The 19,591-nt window shown below is 37.6% G+C and overlaps 1 protein-coding gene across 3 annotated transcripts in view; it reads left to right on the forward strand.

The window, feature by feature from the left end:
• The window catches only part of PDE1A (phosphodiesterase 1A), a 320,443-nt gene that overhangs the window by 222,806 nt on the left and 78,046 nt on the right, over positions 1-19,591 (forward strand). For all 3 annotated transcript variants that reach the window (XM_060177615.1, XM_060177617.1, XM_060177616.1), the window contains one exon: positions 16,561-16,743. In XM_060177615.1, the coding sequence (XP_060033598.1) occupies positions 16,561-16,743 (183 nt within the window). The remainder of the gene's footprint in view (positions 1-16,560; positions 16,744-19,591) is intronic.

The following is a 19,591-nucleotide window of genomic DNA, read 5'->3' on the forward strand; positions in this document are numbered from 1 at the left end:
TAGAACTTTTCCTTAAGAGGACAGAGAGAGGGAGGGAAAGATAGACACCTGGAGCCCTGCTTTACCACTTGTGAAGCTGCCCTCCTGCAGCTTGGGAGCTGGGGGCTCCAACTGGGATCCTTACGCAGGTCCTTGTGCTTCACACTGTGTGTGCTTAACCTGGTGTGCCATTGCCTGACTCCCTATTTTATTTTATTTTTTATTTTTTTTCTTTTTTTTTCCTTTTATTTCTTTTTTTTTTTATATTAAAGAAAGGATTAATTAACAAAACCATAGGGTAGGAGGGGTACAACTCCACACAATTCCCACCGCCCAATCTCCATATCCCACCCCCTCCCCCGATAGCTTCCCCATTCTCTATCCCTCTGGGAGCATGGACCCAGGGTCATTGTGGGTTGCAGAAGGTAGAAGGTCTGGCTTCTGTAATTGCTTCCTCACTGAACATGGGTGTTGACTGGTCGGTCCATACTCCCAGTCTGCCTCTCTCTTTCCCTAGTAGGATGGGTCTCTGGGGAAGCTGAGCTCCAGGACACATTGGTGGTGTCTTCAATCCAGGGAAGTCTGGCCGGCATCCTGATGACACCTGGAACCTGGTGACTGAAAAGAGAGTTAACATACAAAGCCAAACAAATTGTTGAGCAATCATGGACCCAAAGCTTGGAAAAGTGGAGAGGAAGTATTAGGGAGGTACTCACTGCAAACTCTAGTATACTTCTGCTTTCTTACTTTGGTGCCATACTCCAAACTCAGGCAATTTCTGCTTTGCGTTTCTACTTCTTTTTTTTTTTTTTTTACATGCATAACATTCCCCAGATTCCCATTTAGCAATACAACCCCCACTATTTCATTCATCATTTTTCATGGACCTGTATTCTCCCCACCCACCCATCCACCCCAGAGTCTTTTACTTTGGTGTAATACTCCTATTTTATTTTTATTAGTGATTTAACATTGACTTATGAAATTGTAAGATAATAGGGGTATAATTCCATACCATTCCCACTACTAGAATTCTGTGTCCCATCCCCTCCACTAGAAACTGCAGTAGTTCTCCTAAGGTTAGGTATACGGGCCGATTCTATAACTATATCTGTCTATATATCTGCATCTGTCTATTCTATCTACCTTTCTTTCTTTTTCTTTCTTTCTTCCTATAGATAGGTGTGTGTGTGTGTGTGTTATTTTCCCTGTTTTTCAGTGATCCTGTCTTCACTTTCTTTCTAGTTCACCCCTTCCCCTATTACTACTACCAAGTATCTTTCCTTTTTTCCTCTTCTCTCTCAGATAAGTGAAACCATGCCTGGATTCCTCTGTTTTTTTTCCAGATTCACTTCCTTTTCATTGATGGTATAAAAACAAGATTCCTGGTGGCAAATGTTTGGGGCCCTGGTGGAAATGGGGGTACAGAGCCCACTGGTTTACTTCCCCTCTTTTGTATCTGTCTGAGAGTGTGGGCCAAAATTCTTTTTTGGGGTATAGAAGGTGGGAGTATTGGATTCTGCAATTGCTTCTCCACTGGGCATGGCCCATGGCAGGTCGATCCATACCTCCTCTTTCTTTCTTTCTTTCTTTCTTTCTTTCTTTCTTTCTTTCTCCCCTTTTTTCCCTCTCTCTCTCCCTCTCTCTCCCTCTATCTTTCTTTCTTCCTTTTCTTTCCTTCCTTCCTTCCTTCCCTCCCTCCCTCCCTCCTTCCTTCCTTCCTTCTTTCCTTTCTTTTTTTCTTTGTTCTTTCTTTTTTATTGATTAATTATTAATGACAAGACTATAGGATAAGAGGGGTGCAATTCCACACAGTTCCCACCACCAGAGTTCTGCATCCCATCTCCTCCCCCAGCCTGTTTCTGTCTTTCCCAAGTGGGGTAGGTTCTGGAGAAGTAAGGTTTCTCTCTGTGTATCTGAATGACTAAGACAGTCCAGGAACAGTAAATTCATTGTAATGTCCTGACTCCCCTTCAGCCCTGCCTGCCCCAACTGATGCCATTTGAACAGCCCCAGAATAAATTCTTATGCTCAAGACTGTGTAGTCTAAACCCCTACTTAGATAAAATGGCATGTTTCTAGTGGACACAGAATCTTCAGTGATGTAATTGTCCCTACAACAAAGGCAACTGTGTACACTATTATTCAGAGATGTTTACCTTTTGTAGCCGCAGTTTACCTTTTGTAGCCGCAGTGTCTCAGTCTTATCTATGCCAGAGAAAAGGCATCACTTTATTTTTGTGTGATTGGAATATCTATTCAGAGTATGTTTTTTTTTTTTAATATAAAGCAAAGGTGCTGTGTGAGTCTAAAGCGAAAACAAAGCCTCAGTAGAATTTTGACTTTTCAAATGTGAACTTTTCTCACTTCCAGCTATAAAGATTTCAGAAATCATAGACTTCCATCTCAATATAGGTCACCATGTTACCCTAGTAACAGAAGTCAGGAGAGAATAAAATGCCAACTAGAAGTGTGGAGAGGGAGGGTCTTTAAGGACAACCAAAAAGAACACACACATTCAAAGTCAGGCATGCTGGGAGTCGGGCTGTAGCGCAGTGGGTTAAGCACAGGTGGCGCAAAGCACAAGGACTGGCATAAGGATCCCGGTTCGAACCCCGGCTCCCGACCTGCAGGGGAGTCGCTTCACAGGCGGTGAAGCAGGTCTGCAGGTGTCTGTCTTTCTCTCCTCCTCTCTGTCTTCCCCTCCTCTCTCCATTTCTCTCTGTCCTATCCAACAACAACAACAACAATAATAACTACAACAATAAAACAACAAATGCAACAAAAGGGAATAAATAAATAAAATAAATATAAAAAAAAACAAAGTCAGGCATGCTGTCAATGAAGTGGAGAATGCGAAAGGAGAGCTGTAGGAAGAGAGCACATGCAGACAATGCGGAGTGTCCAAATCCAGTGGCAACCAGGACGAGTAAGAAGGAGAGATCAGCGCCGTAAGAACCATCAGATGTAGCTAGGAGACTTCTGATGCTTCTCAAATGGAGTTTCAGTGGGAAAAATAAAAGCTGCCGGACTACATTATGATGGCATATGGGAATGTGAGATGTTTATTTATGTAATTATTTATTTATTTGTCTACCATTTCTCTATTGGGAGATTAATGTTTTACAGTCAACAGTAAATACAATAGTTTGTACCTGCATAACATTTCTCAGTTTTCCACATAACAGTACATCCCCCACTAGGTCCCCCACCATCATGCTCCAGGACCTGAAGTGTGAGGTTGTCTTTGTGAAGAAATTAGTATGGACTATTTTATAAAGACTATTATTAGTGTAGAAAAAAAGATATGAAATACTAATGAGGACATATGCTTTACTATTACTTTTTTTTTTTTTTAAGAATGGAGGGCTGGTATCTGTAGCCTTAAGAAGAAATTTAAGGGAGTTGGGCGGTAGCGCCACGGGTTAAGCACACATGGTGCGAAGCGCAAGGACCAGTGTAAGGATCTGGGTTCCAGCTCCCGGATCCCCACCTGCAGGGGAGTTGCTTCATAGGTGGTGAAGTAGGTCTCCAAGTGTCTATCTTTCTCTTTCCATGTCTTCCCCCTCCTCTCTCCATTTCTTTCTGTCCTATCTAACAATGACGACATCAATAACAATAATAATACCTACAACAACGATAAAAAACAAGGACAACAAAAGGGAAAATAAATAAATAAATAAGAAATTTAAAATAAAGCGGGACTGTTTAGAGAAATATCAGACCAGAGCCAGGTGGTGGCGCACCAGGTTGAGCGCAAGGACCCAGTTCAAGCCCTTGGTTCCCAAATGCAGGAACTGTATCTCTCTGTTTCTCTCCCTCTCTGTTATGCATTCCTTCTCAATTTCTGGCTGTCTCTATTCAATAAATAGATAAGGATAATTAAAAACAAACAAACAGAAAAATAGCGCACTAATTATAATATAATTATAAAGAGAGAGAGAAAGAAAAACCAGGCCAAGAAATTATCCTTGAAAGGGTGTCTAGGAAAAGATACAAACACCGAAGCATGGATAGAAAATATGAATTAAGATGAACTGTCTAGAGCACTACAGAAAAATCATCAAAGAGGTATAGTGGGAATCCCATTGTAAAATCAGAAACATTAGTTAGAAATTATTTTAAACCTAAATTTGTTAACCTGGGTATGAGTACTATAATCATTATAACAGGCCAAAATACAGGCCAGGGACTATAAACTTCCAGGCTCAATGTGACGTAGGGAGAAAAACCTTTCTGGTCTAGACACCATTATTATGTCACTGGCCTGTGTGTATTTCTAGGACCTAATCAGGGAAGAAGGGGGAAACAGGCGTCTTGACTAATAAAGACCATTTTCAAATGCCTTGGTTCAATTACAGGTAACAGGAATCCTAACCAAACCAGCTGACACAAACTCTCAGTGACTGCGATAGGTTGGTTCAAGGCTAAAATAACAATGAGGCATCATTTCTGTTTTGTTTTCTCTGGAATGAGCTCTTTTTGATGCTTTGAATAACAAAATGGTTTTGGCAGTATTTATAAGCTTTACAAATCCAACAGAAACTGTGAAAATTTTCTTTTGATTGTAGGTCTGACAAATATAACGTTTCTAGAAGTTGTTACTTATAATAAAATACCAGCTTTCATTAACTCTAGTTTTGTAAATGGTTATACCTCAAACAGGTCCTTGGAAATTCAATGTGTGATTTCAGTGAGCACGCATGTTGTGAGACAAGTAGGAAGTCAGTGTTTGTTTGTTTGCCTGTTTTTTTATAGTCATATATTCAATAATTGTTAATGGAGGAACATACTTTCCTAATAACACGTGTGTACTTTATATACTAAAAAGAAGCTGTTTGTGTTGCAGGCAAGGAAGTCAGTATTAGGGTCTGTAGGATATTGAGCCCCTCTTGTCTTGATTTTACCGCTACTGATGAGAAGACTGTAGGCAATAGGTTGTTTTTCCCTTCATGGAATAGAAAGTCTCCAGTCTTATTCTTTTCTAGAATTATGTGGCTTTAGGGGCCAAGTGATGGTGCACCTGGTTGAGTGCACATGTTGCAACTCACAAGGGCTCAGGCTCAAGCCCCTGGTTCCTGCCTGCAGGGGAAAGCTTTGCAAGTGGTGATGAACGCTGGAGGTGTCTCTCTTTTTCTTTCCCTGTCACCCCTTACCTCTCTTCTTCTTCTAGCGTTTGCCCTTCTTCTGTAGCCAGTCAACAGCATCAGGTTGAAAGCTGTCTGGAGCTGCTTGTTGCTGGCTTTGAAAGTGACTGGGATCCATGTGGATTCAGTCGGCTAGGAAGGATCGTCAGTTTCCCCAATGAATGGGTACTCTGGCTGTATCTATCCAATAAATAAATAAAGATAATTAAAAGAAATAAGAAAATAAAACTATCTGTTAAAAAACATTCAGTGGTTTTATCCATGATGCCAAAATCCGTTATAAAGCCCTATTCATTGGCTTAAACCACCTGGTCATTTGCTTATATGGGGCTCTTATAGTCTTAGATTGTTTCCACTTACAACATTTCCCTGAGGAAATCACTTAAGGTACGCTTACTAAAAACAGTGCTGAAGCTCCCTGAATAATTAAAAAAGCAAATTATGATTTTTATAATTCCATTTTTGTGGTGTCAGTTGTTGGGAGGGGTGGCTGTGTTTGTAGGCTGTTCTCACCCAGAAGACTGAGTGTGAAAAACAAGCTTAGGAAAAGTGGTAATACATTTTAGTTGGTGTTTTACTTTTTGTCCATCTGTGGTGTGCGACTTTCTAAAGCTTCCAGAAACAGCCTCATTTATGAGAAGGAAGGGAAAAATAAAGATACATATACCTGACCAGAGTTTTTTTTTTTTCTTTTCCTGACCATATCTTTGAAGAGATAACTGAGCAAAACAAGCATTGTATACGAGCTCGTTGTTTGTGATATTTTGCCGAGAAAGTGCAAGTTAATATTTCTTAGATTTGAAAATTGCCTAACTTGATAACTTAGTCTCCATTTTCTCTGAGATGGGTTGTGTAACCACATGTCGGTAAGTGCTGCATTGGGATTCTACTATTCTCCAGATTTGATCCAGGAACAGGGGAGAGTGAGGCTTCCAGCTTGCTCCTGCTCCAGAACTCTGAAAACCTACTAAGGGTGTTCTGTCAGCTTCTTCAGGGTTTGTCGAGCAGTGTTGGTGTGGTGGGGATGTAGCTGGTGGAGCGCCCATGTTGCCATACACAAGGATGTGAGTTCAAACTGGAAGAACAGTGCTGCAGCTGATTCTCTTTGTCCCTCTCTCACACCCTTTCCCCTCAATCCCTCTGTCTATTAAAAAAAGAGAGAGAAAAAGTAAAGAGGAAGAAAGAGAAGAGAAAAGGGGAGGGAGGAAGTAAAGGAAAAGAAAAGAAAGAGAAGACAAAGAAAAATGTTCCATTAGAGTAGTTGATTCATGGGGGTCAGGCGGTAGATGGCGCGAAGCGCAAGGACCAGCGTGATGATCCCGCTTCCAACCACCCGCTCCCCACCTGCAGGGGAGTCTCTTCACAGGCGGTGAAGCAGGTCTGCAGGTGTCTGTCTTTCTCGCCCTGTCTCTGTCTTCCCCTCTTATCTCCATTTCTCTATCCTATCCAACGACATCAAGAACAACAATAATAACTACAACAAGAAAACAATAAGGACAACAAAAGGGAAAAATTAAATAAATAAAAAAGAGTTGTTGATTCATAGTGGGTGGAAATTAGCTGTAGTTTAGTGTCCTTTCTTAAGATCTCTTCTGTCTTTATGTTTGATTAAACTAGAGCATCCTTTGTAGTAAGAGTGGAAACTGCTCTAAACTTGTCACAGACTCTATTATCTTTGTCTGGGTCTTACCTCCTTCCATGAGAGTAAACTTTGAAACTTACATCCAGGATGAAGTATATATTTTCTTCTTTGTGTTATTGGGTGTCATACTTACATCTCTGAATGAAGTCATGACTGACCCTGTGGACAAAAGGCCGAAGGGTGAAACTGTTTTAAATTGTATTTCTGATCCAGCGAGATAGCTCACCTGAATAATGTGCCCACTTTGTTATGAATGGGACCTGAAGGAGAGCCTGGTTGGAACTGTTATCTCCTCCTTTCTCCTGTCTGTATCTGCCTCTTCCTATCTGAAAAAAGTCTACTTAGGGAGATGAAGCCACAGAGGCAATAATCATTTTATTTTGCTCCGTCAAAATAGGTCATGTAGGTGTTGAACCTCTTTGTCCTATGTGTCACCACATGTGAATCTGGATGCCACTGCTGCATTCGAGGAAGATTCAGTGTTATGGTGTTTGTGTGTGTCTGTGTGTGTGTGTTTCAAAAAGTCACCCTAGAGTGGAAAAACCCTAGAGAAGTAAAGAATTATTTTGCTATATATTCTTTCACACAGAAAGCAACAGTAATTGAAAATTTACGTAATGTATGCATTAAAATAAATGAAAGTACTTTGTTGCTCTCTGTTAGTACTTTTTACAAAAGGACATTGTAATAGTCTCTAAAACCAGAGACTCTTCCTATGTTTTACACATTTTATTTATTCAACAAATTTTAGCATTCTACATCCACTGAATTTTTTTTTTGCTATCCTATATAGCTATTAACTCCTTGTCATCATCCATCTCATTCTGACCTCATAGGTTCAGTAAGAAGTATGTTCATTGCTTCCCATCACAGTTTGTACTCTGAGTAAACCTGAATTTTAGTATCCATTCTCCTGTTGGAAAGTTGGCATCTCTAGTTGGCAACCAAGGAACATAACAATAATTCTCATTCACGGGATCATTATAAAATATTCATTAAGATAGGGAGTCGGGCTATAGCGCAGCGGGTTAAGTGCAGGTGGCGCAAAGCACAAGGACTGGCATAAGGATCCCGGTTTGAACCCCGGCTCCCCACCTGCAGGGGAGTCGTTTCACAGGTGGTGAAGCAGGTCTGCAGGTGTCTATCTTTCTCTCCTCCTGTCTTCCCCTCCTCTCTCCATTTCTCTCTGTCCTATCTAACAACGACAACAATAATAACTACAACAATAAAACAACAAGGGCAACAAAAGGGAATAAATAAATAAAATAAATATAAAAAAATTAAAAAAAGAAAATCACTAAATAAAAATATTCATTAAGATATCCTTATAGAAATTCTCCTACCCAAACCTGCCTATACAGTTCACCAGCTTCTCCAACTCTGTGAAATAATAAGCTTGTAGGAATAAGTAGTGTTGTTAAGTCTGTGTTATAGGAGATAGTAATGTCTTATTTTCCTGACAGAGACCTTCTAATCATTTGCCAGTGCTGAGGAAATGAGAACATTTTCCCCCTCTAATGTGCCATGCATCATAATCACCTGGAGGGCTTGTTAAACTATAGTGCTGATGTTCCCTCAATTTCTCTCTCTCTCTCTCTTTTTTTTTTTGCCTTTTGTAGAACATTAAAATCCAGTTCTAACAAAATCCCAGGTGATATTGACTGAAATGTCTTAAGGGGGGAGGGGCAGTAGGGTGTCACACTGAAAACTACTGTGTTAGAGGGTATCACAATGTGGTCATTATATCACAGAGATATAAAACACTAGAAACCTAAGGATTCAAATTTTAAGCTCCGATCAAAAAAGTGTGACTCCAAGTTACCTCAAGTTACATATTTGATGCAGTGCTGAAATGCCTGCCCCAATCAGAGGCTCTCACAGTATGCAAAAGACACTTAACTGGAGGTGACTAGTGCCTCACATGTGCAAGTCTTAGGCTCAGAGAAGGCAGACCTGTCTGAGGCGTTATCGGAAAAAGACAGGCCTGTACGCTTGATCTCTGTACTGTAGCCCCACTCCTTACCTTAACTTGTTTTCGGTAGTTCTTGGAAGGATTCTCAGGTGAGAATGGATGCCTTTTCTTAGGTCTAATTTCTCTGATTACAGAAGGCAACATATCCACTCAGTGGAACAGGGGCAGAAAAAATAGCATTATTAGATAGTTTTATCCTTGTATTGTAATCAAATATATATAAGATAAAATTTAAATTTTTAAAAAATATTTATTTATTGGATGGAAACAACCAGAAATTGAGAGGAAGGAGGAGAGAGATAGAGAGATACCTGCAGCCCTGCTTCACCACTTGTGAAGATTTCTTCCTACAGGTGAGGACCAGGGGCTTGAACTCAGGTCCTTGCGCATTATAACATGTGCACTCGAGTAGGTGTGCCACCACCCGACCCCCTAAATTTTAACATTTTAAGCATAAAATTTGGGGCTGGGCGGTGGTACACCTGGTTGAGTGCTCATGTTACAATGTGCAAGGACCCAGGTTGGAGCCCCTGGTCCCCACCTGCAAGGGGAAAGCTTCATGAGTGGTGAAGCAGTGTTGCAGGTGACTAGCTTTCCCTATCAACTCCTTGCCTCTCGATTTCTGTCTGTCTCCATCCAATAAAAAAAAATTTTTTAAGCGTAACATTTAGTGAAATGAGATGTCTGTAATGTTGTGCAGCCTCAGCACTCTGCATTTGTATCACTGGAAAAGAAACAGTGTCTACTGAGTAGACACTCCCATCCTCTTCTGCCCTTCTGTCCCTGGAAACCTCTATTCTAATTAGTCTCTATAGATCTATTATTAAACTAGAAGAAATGTAGAGTAGGCACCATTTATTTCTGCTGATGTCTCACATGATCCATATGACAATTCATAGAATCAAATATAATTCTTTGACTTTTTGAAGTACACTTTGACCACTTCTATCTCAGAAGGACTCCCAGCACTGCCAATCCCGCACCACTCCCCTTCTCCTTTTTTTTCTACAGGCCCAAACTAGGAAACCTGCTTAGACTAATTCCATGTGTCTCTCAGAACTCACCAATGGCTTGCTTTGTGACAGACATTATTCCAAATGCTTTATGTGTATTTAGCCGTTATGTCTTCACATCTCTACCAAGGACACTGTGGTTTGCTTCTTTATTTTATTGAAAAAAGAAATTCAGTCACATAGATAAAGTGCATTTTTCAAGACCAGACAACTAGTAGGTGATGGAATTGGGAATTTGACTCAAAAGCCAATTTTCATAACCACACAGGGTGCTTATTAACTTCAAAATTAAGTATTAATGATATTTCAGAATAAGTGACAGAGTTTTTTTTTTTTTTTTTTTAAACAATCTTTGAGCCAAAAGGACTTCCTGGTGGAAACTCAAGAGTCAGAAGGCAGGTCTTGAGCAGTTTTCTGACTCCTCCATTGCATTTCCTGATTAACTCCCCAAAGAACCTTGATTCTAATCCTCCAAACAACTTGCCTCCTTAGAGTTTACCCACCAACTATTCCTCTATCTCCTTCTGCTGCCCTAGGAGAATAAAGCTTGTCTGCTAAGCTCTCTGCTGAGAGAGGCATCAAATTTCATATTCTTCTTAGCAGATTCAGCTTAGATTTGCCTCCTGGGAATTGAATAAAGGTCAGCATAACTGACCCGTCCACCCCAATGTCCAGTTTCAGAGTCACTTGCTGACTAAGAGATTATAATCATCTTTTGTGGTTAAAAACAAGTCAAACAATAAAACTAAAGAAATGGAGGGGGGGATTCACTATAGAGCCTAGGATTCTTCCATTGCCATAGGACCTCCTATAAGGCATTGGGGTTCAAACCTGGGTCATTGTGGCAGTGTAGGAACCCTATCCAGTGAGCTGTCTCTCCTCTCTGACCCCAGGCAAGGAGTCCTGTACTAAAATTCACAGCAATCTCTTGAAACATTTCATCAAAGGTCGTAAATAGATATTGTAATGTATCTTCGTTATAAGTCTATTTGAGGAACAGAAATATCAACTGTTGTGGTTTTTCTTAAAATCATTATCATTTATCAAAACAGCAGATCTAAGACTAAGAGGGCCCTGTCATATAATGGCCACAGAGCTATAGCAAGACGTTTTTTTCCAATTCTGTAAACTAATTTGGAAGGCAGAGGGTATAGGCAATTCAGAGCACAGGAAAGTATTAATTAAAAAACACACACTAATGAACTTGCTTATGATGGAAACATATAGAAGAGTATTCTTATTAAAAAAATGATCATTTTTTTTTAATTCTTCACACTTCCTAGCAGGCTTAGGGATGATGTTGAATACATAGGAGTCTGATACCTCACTTGGTTCATGGCTCAGAGAACCGCTCCTTAGACACCGGCCTCCACAACTTCAGGCTGCTCAATGATGACCATCTTTTGGTGTAGGTTTGCTCTCTGTGCACAGGGGCTCCAGTAACAAGGAGAACCTACAGTCCATGTCCCTTCTTTCACATACTCAGGCCCTATCATATGTATGTATGTATGTATGTATGTATGTATGTATGTTTGTATGTCTCTGTCCTATCAAACTCTTGAGCACCAGAATTTCAGAATTCCCTGGCCACGAGCCCCTAAACTAGTTATTGGATCTTGTGCTTGGGCTCTTCTTTACCACTGACCCAGGACATTGTTGGTGTGGTGCCTTCCTATCTCCAATGAATGCCCTGAAAGCAAATGCATTCAAGGCTGAACAGGTTAATGGAGATAGTACTGAGGGGTCATGGGGTCTGCCTCCTAATATAGTGAAAGCCTGAATTCCACAGTTAGCTCTTGGTGAAATGTACTGTATATGAAATAAAAGTTCTAACTTGTCTATTCCTCCAAAGTCCAGCAAGTACTTACATTTTAATGCTTGGTAAGTATAACATAGGCACAAATTTCCTAGAAATAAGCATCCAGGTACATGGGCTTAACTGTTTTCCAAGATACGTTTGTAAAGGGGTGGTCATAGTCAGTTGACCCAGTACTTCTACACACACACTGGAGTCTCACTATTCATCTCCAGCATGTCATAATTTTAATAAAGTGATTTACATATTGGAGGGAGGACATATTTAACAATTTGTTCACTTGAAAGATAGATATAAAACCGTTATTTATATGCTCTTTGAGAGAAATGTGCTCCCACCCTGGGGCCAGCACATTTGGGCAAGAAATTATAGAAATGTGTCCTTTATAAGAAACTTGAATGGGGCTGGGGATTGGCATACCTGGTTGAGTGTACATATTACCCTTCATAAGAACCAGGTTCAAGTCCCTGATTATTTATTATCTGCAAAAGGGAAGCTTCATGAATGGTGAAGCTGCGCTGGAGGTGTCTCTCTTTCTTGTTATCTATTTCTTCCTTCCTTCGCAATTTCTGTCCTATCAAATGAAAAAACAGGGATCTATAAAAGGGAAAATGAAAGAATTTAAAAAGAAGGACAATGAAGTAGGAAAGTAATTTCAATCTTGAGCCACTATTTTCCCCACTGAATACAGTGCTTGAATGTCACTGCTTAGTAGGTATAGGACATGAGCACCAATCGCGTGGAAAAAAATCACGTGGATGCACGGGTGGAACCATTTTCCAAGAGTTCTTTGTGGACAGAAATGTTTTCACTGATATAATTGTAAGAGTCAAAATCCCATGACCTTTCCTTCCATGGTCACCTCTTTCTTTATTCCCTACCCCCGCAAATTTTCTAGTTCAAAATATAAGTCCCTCGGGAGTGTTTTTCATCTGATTTCAAGAGAAAATTCAGAATATAAATATAAATAGCTCCCAAGGATCATTTGAGCACTGATTGGATAAAGGGTGTTTTCACAGCTCACTGGCTCCTCATCAGTACAAGTCGACATCTAGGGGCCCCCGTTTTCTGCTTTCCTGATTCCACTGGGACTGGAAGTTGGTTGTATTTAACATCAGGAGAAGCCTTTTGTCAGAGGTCAAGATTGATAATATTTGCACTTACACACTTATCACTTCTTCCCAGTATAATACATTTTAAGAACTCTCAAGGAAAACATACCAAACGATTCCATTTTTTTTTTATTTCTTAAATGCAGTCTTAATTTTTAAAAAAAATTTATTGGGTTGTAAATGGTTTACAGTATAATCTTTAACACAGAAGCCAACCTGTCTCCGCTCAGTTGGTGTGTAGGCGAGTTCTTGTGGCGTGAGCACAGAATGAAGAGGGTTAAGCCGTTGGATGTTAGAAAACAAAGTTAGGTCTACTTTTTAAGATTTAGCAATCTGCTTGCACAACTCTTACAAAATCTTTTTTCTCTCTCCTTTAAAAAATTGTATTAGTTACTTAATAATCCTTAATAAGATTGTAAGCTAACAGGGGCACAATTTCATACAGTTCCCACCACCAGAGCAACTTTGAGATAAAGTCTGAAAGTTTATTTAAAGAAAACAAACTCTCACCAACATACTTTGTTACTGTTAGTTTTCCTCAAACTAGTTGGATAAAACCTGTATATGAGTGTTTATAATTTTGTCCACAGCTACCCAAACATGAAAGCAACTAATTTGTTCTTTTATAGTAGAACTCCTGGATAAGTAATAGTAATATCTATCTATCATATATATATATATATATATACACATATATATGCATAATATATATGTCTTCTATTAATATAGTTGTAAATATAGGATTCATAAACAAGAATATCTGAATGATAGAGTATTTTTACCATAAAGAGAAATGAGCATTCAGTAATGATAGCACCATATAGAGTCTGATTCTTGTTTCAAATATAATAAAAATACATTTGCAATTCAGACCTCCAAAAAGCATTTTAGTTCATTGTAAATGTATTTATATTGTATTCAAAATTAGAATTAGACTTGATATGCTCTATCAAATGAGTAGTAAGAGCTGAAACTTTATTGCTATCTCACTTAGAACCCATATACAAAATTGTCACAGGTGTTATGGGTGATGGAAATACTATCTTATTGTTTCTCTTCACATGGTTAGATAGAGATGTAGATGGTAGAGACAATATACATGTAGTATAGATAAATGTACTTTCAAATATATTGATTCATGACTGTGGGGACTAGAAGTGGAAATACTATTTTATAACTATATAAATATGTATACATGCATACAAACATATATGTATGTATATGTGTATATATATATTTGCATATATATATATATATATATATATATATATATATATATACACTTTCTGGCAAGTTGCAAATTTATAAGACATACTGATAAATGCTGGAAATTCTGGCAGGAATCAATGATGCAATGTTGAGTGTACAGACAAAATTGCTGTCTCGGGGTGCATCTTCATCTTTTCACTTAAGCCCTCAACTAATTCAATGAAACCCACCATATATATATTTAACCACCACAGATCTACTTTTTTTTTTTTTTAGAATTTGCTTTTTTAGCTAATACAATAGCATATGCCTTGCTTTTCTCTTGAAACATGCTCCCTAATATATTAACTAGTGTATATTGTTCTTTATCCCTGAAATAACATTATTTATCAATAAATGGCATTATGCATCTTAAGCAATGATTGTCAGACTTATCACAACTCTATGTGGACTCTTATGCCCATAGTGATTTTTTTTAATATTTGATGACCTATCTTGAAAAATTTGTGAGTGTAGGACATATTATCTTAAAGTCATCAACATTGGATTTTCAAAGGAGTAATTGTCAAATTACTATATCTGTATATAGTACAAATTGCTATATCTGTCATACTGCTTAGATTAGCTGATAAAGCAAGACAGCAGTAGAATTCTTGAAGTACAGTGACATCACAGAATTACACCACAATGATTCCCCTTCCCATTCCACCTGCCCTTCCCTGTACTTTTATTTAATCACTACATAAGAAATAATATCAATGGAATAATATGCTTTAAGACTCCAAAATTTTCACACCATGTAGTATAAGATCTTGCTGTGCTGACTAAGAAATCTAACTTTAAATGGGAAGAAGGTTTTTTTGGTTTATATTACCACGTAATCGTTTTAAGAATAGACACAAACTAAGTGAACCTAGGGTAAAAAAAAAATCTAAAAATGATATAGGGTAAGTATTAATTTTTAGTAACTTTAAGCATGTATATTTTTATTGTTTTATGTATATGTAATTTTATAGCTCTAGTTGTATATATTTATAAGGTATATTTTTAAATGCATTCTTGTTTAATACCATGAAAAGTAATTGCTGTCTCATTATCTTAAAAGAAACAGCATCACATAAAAGAGGTCATTAAAGGAATAGCAGGTTTTCTTTTTTTTTTCTGCATATTATCTTTTGAGCCATATATGTCTTGTGTGGCTCTCCTTCCCCAGGTCCTGGCCTCTCAAGCACCTATGTGAATTGTTCTAGAGACTTTAGAACATAGTGTCCTCTGGCTGCCTGTCTTCATTGGTCCTAATCCTTGGGTCTTGGCTCTATGAAAAGAGATCTACCAAAATGAGCAGCTTCCAAAGGTCAAATCTCAAGTGTGCCTAAAACAGAACCAAGTTATTCATTTGATGCAGTGACATAGACGTAACAGTCAAGTGACAGGCAAAGTTGGCCTGTGCTCTTGCTTGCATGAAGCAAAGTTCAGTTGCTTTTTGAATCTGTTTTTGTATTTTTGTGGGGAATCTTTCACACTTCCTCATCAGTTCAGACGTTTAGGAAGTTCTAGATCACTGGAGCAGACCAGTCTTAAAATGAGGATGTTTCCTGAGTCCCCTTTCCAAAGGCAGCTATTATTACTGGCAGCCAAGTCAGTATTACCTACCTAAAGTTTATATTGGTAAGCAGCAATGCAGTAGTTGCAGTTCCTGTTCACTTCCTTATACTTAGCTGGTTACCTCAACCAGCAGTTGCAAACCCCAAAGATTTCCACCTTCAATGCAGCTTTTGCTTTTTAACTGACCATGTTTCTGTTTTACTTACAATGGTTCCTTTACCCTCAAATAAATTAATTTTTTTAATCTATAAGCTTTGATGTTGATTTTAGGATAGCTTGGGGGCTGGGTGGTAGTGTACCTGGTAAAGCACACACATTACCATGTGCAAGGACCCAGGCTCAAGCCCCTGGTCCCCACCTGCAGGTGAAGAGAGAGGGGGCAGCTTCATGAGCAGTGAAGCAAGGCTGCAGGTGTCTCTCTATGTTGCCCTTCCGTCTCAACTTCTGGCTGTCCCGATCCAATAAATAAAGATTATAAACTTAAAAAAATGATTTCAGAATATCTTTTAGAGTACTCAAGTGCTTATATCTCAAAATTTAGAGGTACCAATAAGCTAAATAGTATAAATGAGTGACTTGTAAACGCTTCATCAAATAGTGTGTAACTACTATCTATAAACAATTGTTAAATACTTAGCAAAGGGCATAGGCTAAATCCCCCTTTTTACCTTTTCACTCATTTCCTTTATTATAAAACATCTGTTTTTGAACACTCTTCCCTGTCTTACCCTAGCTTCGCTTAGTATTAGAGTAACATTATAGTATATTGTATTTAGTAATTGCAACAGTTCATCCCTCCAGACTGGTGATATTTATTACATTTAAATGTCCAGGAAACTGCAGGTTTTCAAATGTACTACTTCTTTCATTTCAGAAGGTGATCAAAATCTTCCAAATGTTAAGCTGATGATTTTCCTCTTTCTTAAAATAGTTCATATGAAAGGATGGAGAACAATTTGCTGTATTTTACATAATCTTGCAATGCATGTTTTGTTATTAGTATTACTTCTGCTTTTCTTTTCTTTCTTTTTTTTTTGAAAGTTTAATTTGTGTGTATTTTTGTAGAAGACTGCTGGATACTGACGATGAGCTCAATGACATTCAGTCAGATTCAGTGCCAGCGGAGGTCCGGGACTGGTTGGCTTCTACCTTCACGAGGAAAATGGGGATGATGAAAAAGAAATCTGAGGATAAGCCAAAGTTTCGGAGCATTGTGCATGCAGTCCAAGCTGGAATTTTTGTGGAAAGGTAAGTGAAATTGCTGCTATTTCAAGACAATAAAATTTGAAAGACAACACATACTCTTAGTCTGTCAAAGTTGTGGAATTTCTAGTTTACTTATTGAGGGAAATTGAGATAGCAATTTTTACCTAGATTGAATATAGAACTTTACTGACAACCTACCTATGACAAAAAAAAAAATCTTCTTCTGAATTTATTTTTACTTATTGCAAATTTACATCAAGCTCAAAAGTAAACACTTTCAAATGTTGATTCTAGTCAAGTGAACTTTCAAGAAAAAACTGTTTTATAAAGGTTATGATACTTTCATATATTATACAATGAATTTTAGCAAAATCAAAAGTATCACTTGATAAAATTAAGTTTTTTGTTATATAACCAAATCAAGCATGAACTCCCCTCCCCCACAAAAGACTATCCATGTTCCAGTTTCTGGAGGAAAGCTTACTAATTCCCTTTGAAAGATAAGGTTTACCATTTTTGTCACTGAAACAAAGGACATTTCATGTCCCCTTGAAATACAGTTCCAAATCATCAAATTTTCCAATGTGAGACATAAGTTAATATTACCCATTTTTACTTTGCTTTAGCACTTGAGAACAGATATTTACTTTCTAAGAAACATGATATACAGTATATTGCCAAAAGAAAAGAAAGCCCAAAGTAAGCATTTTACATCTGACAGTGTTGAAAACTATTAGTAATTCCTTAGATTATTACACAACTTGAATTACATTAAAATACGTATAAAAACATTGTTAACATTTTTAACTTAATAAAACTGAGGAGTAGTACAGGCATTTTGTCACTGAGAGTTAAACTTAAGGAACACCACATCTTTATCATATCCTGACAGTTCTAGTTATTACCTCTCATGAACATTATGGACTTCTGATTCTGCTAAAGGTAAAATGGGAACTATCCTTGAGGCTCTGAAAATGTAAATACAGCACTTTGCAAGATGCACTTGAAACAACTTAAAGACTACTGCACATAAAATTTCCAAGGCTTTTGATTTTACTGTATTCCCTTAAATAACCACTCAGTGATTACTCAGATTACATTGAGTATTTTGTGACCATAATTAGTTGGTTTTGATAAAAGGGTTGTAATAATAACATTTACTGGTTTGGTAGAATGATAACCACCCTCATTCTTTAATACACAAATTTATCCCAATTCTGTCATGAAGGGTCAGTCTGAAACCAGGATATATAGGGCTGGATAAAATACATTTGTAATTATATTCCAATGATTATAAATGACTTAGGTGAGTGACAATTATTGATTTTCAATGACATGAAATTAAAAATATCTGTATAGTTTTCATTAAGATAGTGAGAAAATTCCAAGTAAAGGTATTACGTTTAATTTATTGAAGGAATATGTATTTTGTGCTTTTTGTTTAATGCTATATTGCAGAACTTGGAGAACTGTGGACATAAGTAATTTTCTATTCAATGAAAGACTAAAAGTTTTTTAGATATATTTGGCAATACATTTTTACATAAGCTATGTAAGAGTTTTTATTCAGCAATCTATAGAAATATGAAAATATACTTAAATTAGGTATATTAGCAAGCATAAGCAAGTAATATGGGCATGTGATGATTTTTACTATTACTATTATTACTATTAATATTATTACCACAGGTAACGGCTTGTGCTTGGTGCCTGCATAATTTCACTATCATTTCTGGCAGTTTTTTTTTTTTGTACATTTGTTTGTTTTAAAATTTGTATTTTTTTCATCTATTAATGAAAAAAGCATGTAAGGTTAAAATTTAGAAATACAAGTTCATATTTTTCTGAAAATACAATTAAAAAACAAATTTTGGAATTTCTAGCTTTCTGAGAGTTCTGCATACTGTTTTCTGTAGGGGTTGGGCCAGTTCACATTCTCACCAGGAGAGCAAAAGTGTTCCTTTAGCCCAAAATGTTTCCAACATTTGCTGTTTCTGTCCTTTCTGATGTGTGACATGCTCATAGGAGTGAAGTGGTATTTCACTGTTATCTTGATTTGCATCACTCTGACAATCTCTCTGACTTAGAAAATTTTTTCATGTCTTTGGCCTTTTGGTTCTCTTCTTTGGTGAATATTGTTTGTATTCTCTCTCCACTTTGAATGGAGTTGCTTGATTTTTTTTGTTGTTGTTGCAAAGTTTGTAGAGGTCTATATATAAATATTCTGTTTACTAACATTTTATCTTATGTATGATGTGTGAATATTTCCCATTCTGTAAGGAATCTCTTTGTTTGGATGGTGGTTCCTTTTGCCTCGAAGAAGGTTTTCAGTTTGATGTAGTCCCATTAGTTTATCTTTGTTTTTTTCTTTTTTAAATTATCTTTCTTTATATATTGGATGCAGACAGCTAGAAGTGGAGAGGAAGGGAGAGATAGAGAGAGACACCTGCAGCCCTGTTTCACCACTCGCAAAGCTTTCCCCCTGCAGGTGGGGACCTGGGGCTTGAACCTGGGTCCTTGTGCACTGTAATGTGTGCACTTAACCAGGTGTGCCACCACCTGGCCCCTCTTTGTTTTTCATTGCAATTGGACTTGAGTCATTGAAGATACCTATAAAACTTAGATGAAAAGAGTTCTTCCAATATTTCCTTCTATTTGGTGGCTTCTGATCTAACATCCAAGTCCTTGATCCATTTGGAGTTTACTTTTGTGTGTGGTGATATGTAGTGGTTCAGTTTCATTCTTCTGGATGTTTCAACTCAATCTGAATAGCAACATATATTGAGGTGACTTTTTAAATATTAACATTTTATATATAAATATAAAATATTTAATATTTGGGAGCCTATTGTCAAAAGTTAGATGCCCATAGGTATGGGGGCTTATTTCT

The sequence above is a fragment of the Erinaceus europaeus genome, chromosome 18 (assembly GCF_950295315.1).
Source record: "Erinaceus europaeus chromosome 18, mEriEur2.1, whole genome shotgun sequence".
Taxonomy (NCBI): Eukaryota; Metazoa; Chordata; class Mammalia; order Eulipotyphla; family Erinaceidae; genus Erinaceus; species Erinaceus europaeus.